This window comes from Eimeria mitis, genomic scaffold, assembly GCF_000499745.2.
Source record: "Eimeria mitis Houghton genomic scaffold, Emh_scaff6038, whole genome shotgun sequence".
Taxonomy (NCBI): Eukaryota; Apicomplexa; class Conoidasida; order Eucoccidiorida; family Eimeriidae; genus Eimeria; species Eimeria mitis.
Window position 1 is genome coordinate 1 of NW_013574258.1, and position 645 is coordinate 645.

Genomic DNA, 645 nt, shown 5'->3' on the forward strand with positions numbered 1-645 from the left:
CTGGGATCGGCCAGCGGTTCGTTCAACTTGGGCGGCCTTTGGCCGCTCTTCACAGCTTTCTCATGCATTTTAAGCAACTGTGTAGTGAGTTCAGTGCTTGAGTCATTCATATTCGTGAATAGATTGCTGCGAGGTTCCCGATCGCCTCTCTCTCCTGCGTCTGGGACTTAGGTTTCAGTATATAAAAGGGTTGGTGCCGCCATGGTGGAAAGCCACATGCATTCCTCCGACTGGAGGCGGCCTCTTTGGGGCTGTTTGCAGCTGACGGTGATGGCTTTGGGGTTTGGTTCAATTCTCTTGAACGCGGTGTTGATCACGCGCTACGTGCTGCCTGGCGTGCAGCTGACGGCCGATGGTGAGCCCGTTGCGGACTTCTCTGCTGCAGTGCAGCAGCAGAAATTCCCCAATCCCTCTATTGCTGGAGGAAATTCGAATGTCATACACGGCACCTTCGACCCCCAAAGGATGCATGGGCCCCTCGGCCTCAACCCAGACGGAACGCCGGCTCACGTGCCAGCCCCACCCCCCCCTCCTGTGAGTTCTTCTGCCTTGTCTACAGACCAGCCACAATTCAATTTGCATTTGAATGCTGGAGAGAGTCCTTGTGCAGCTCGGATTGCTTCAGAACGCATACAGTGTCCGAGC

General features: G+C 55.3%; 1 protein-coding gene across 1 annotated transcript in view; it reads left to right on the top strand.

Moving 5' to 3' along the window:
- Positions 1-270: 270 nt before the first annotated feature.
- EMH_0085500 (UDP-N-acetyl-D-galactosamine:polypeptide N-acetylgalactosaminyltransferase T3, putative) overlaps positions 271-645 on the top strand; it is a gene marked incomplete at both ends in the record, with an annotated part of 2,033 nt that continues 1,658 nt past the window's right edge. Inside the window, one exon of the mRNA XM_013500915.1 lies at positions 271-534. Within this exon, the coding sequence (XP_013356369.1) occupies positions 271-534 (264 nt within the window). The remainder of the gene's footprint in view (positions 535-645) is intronic.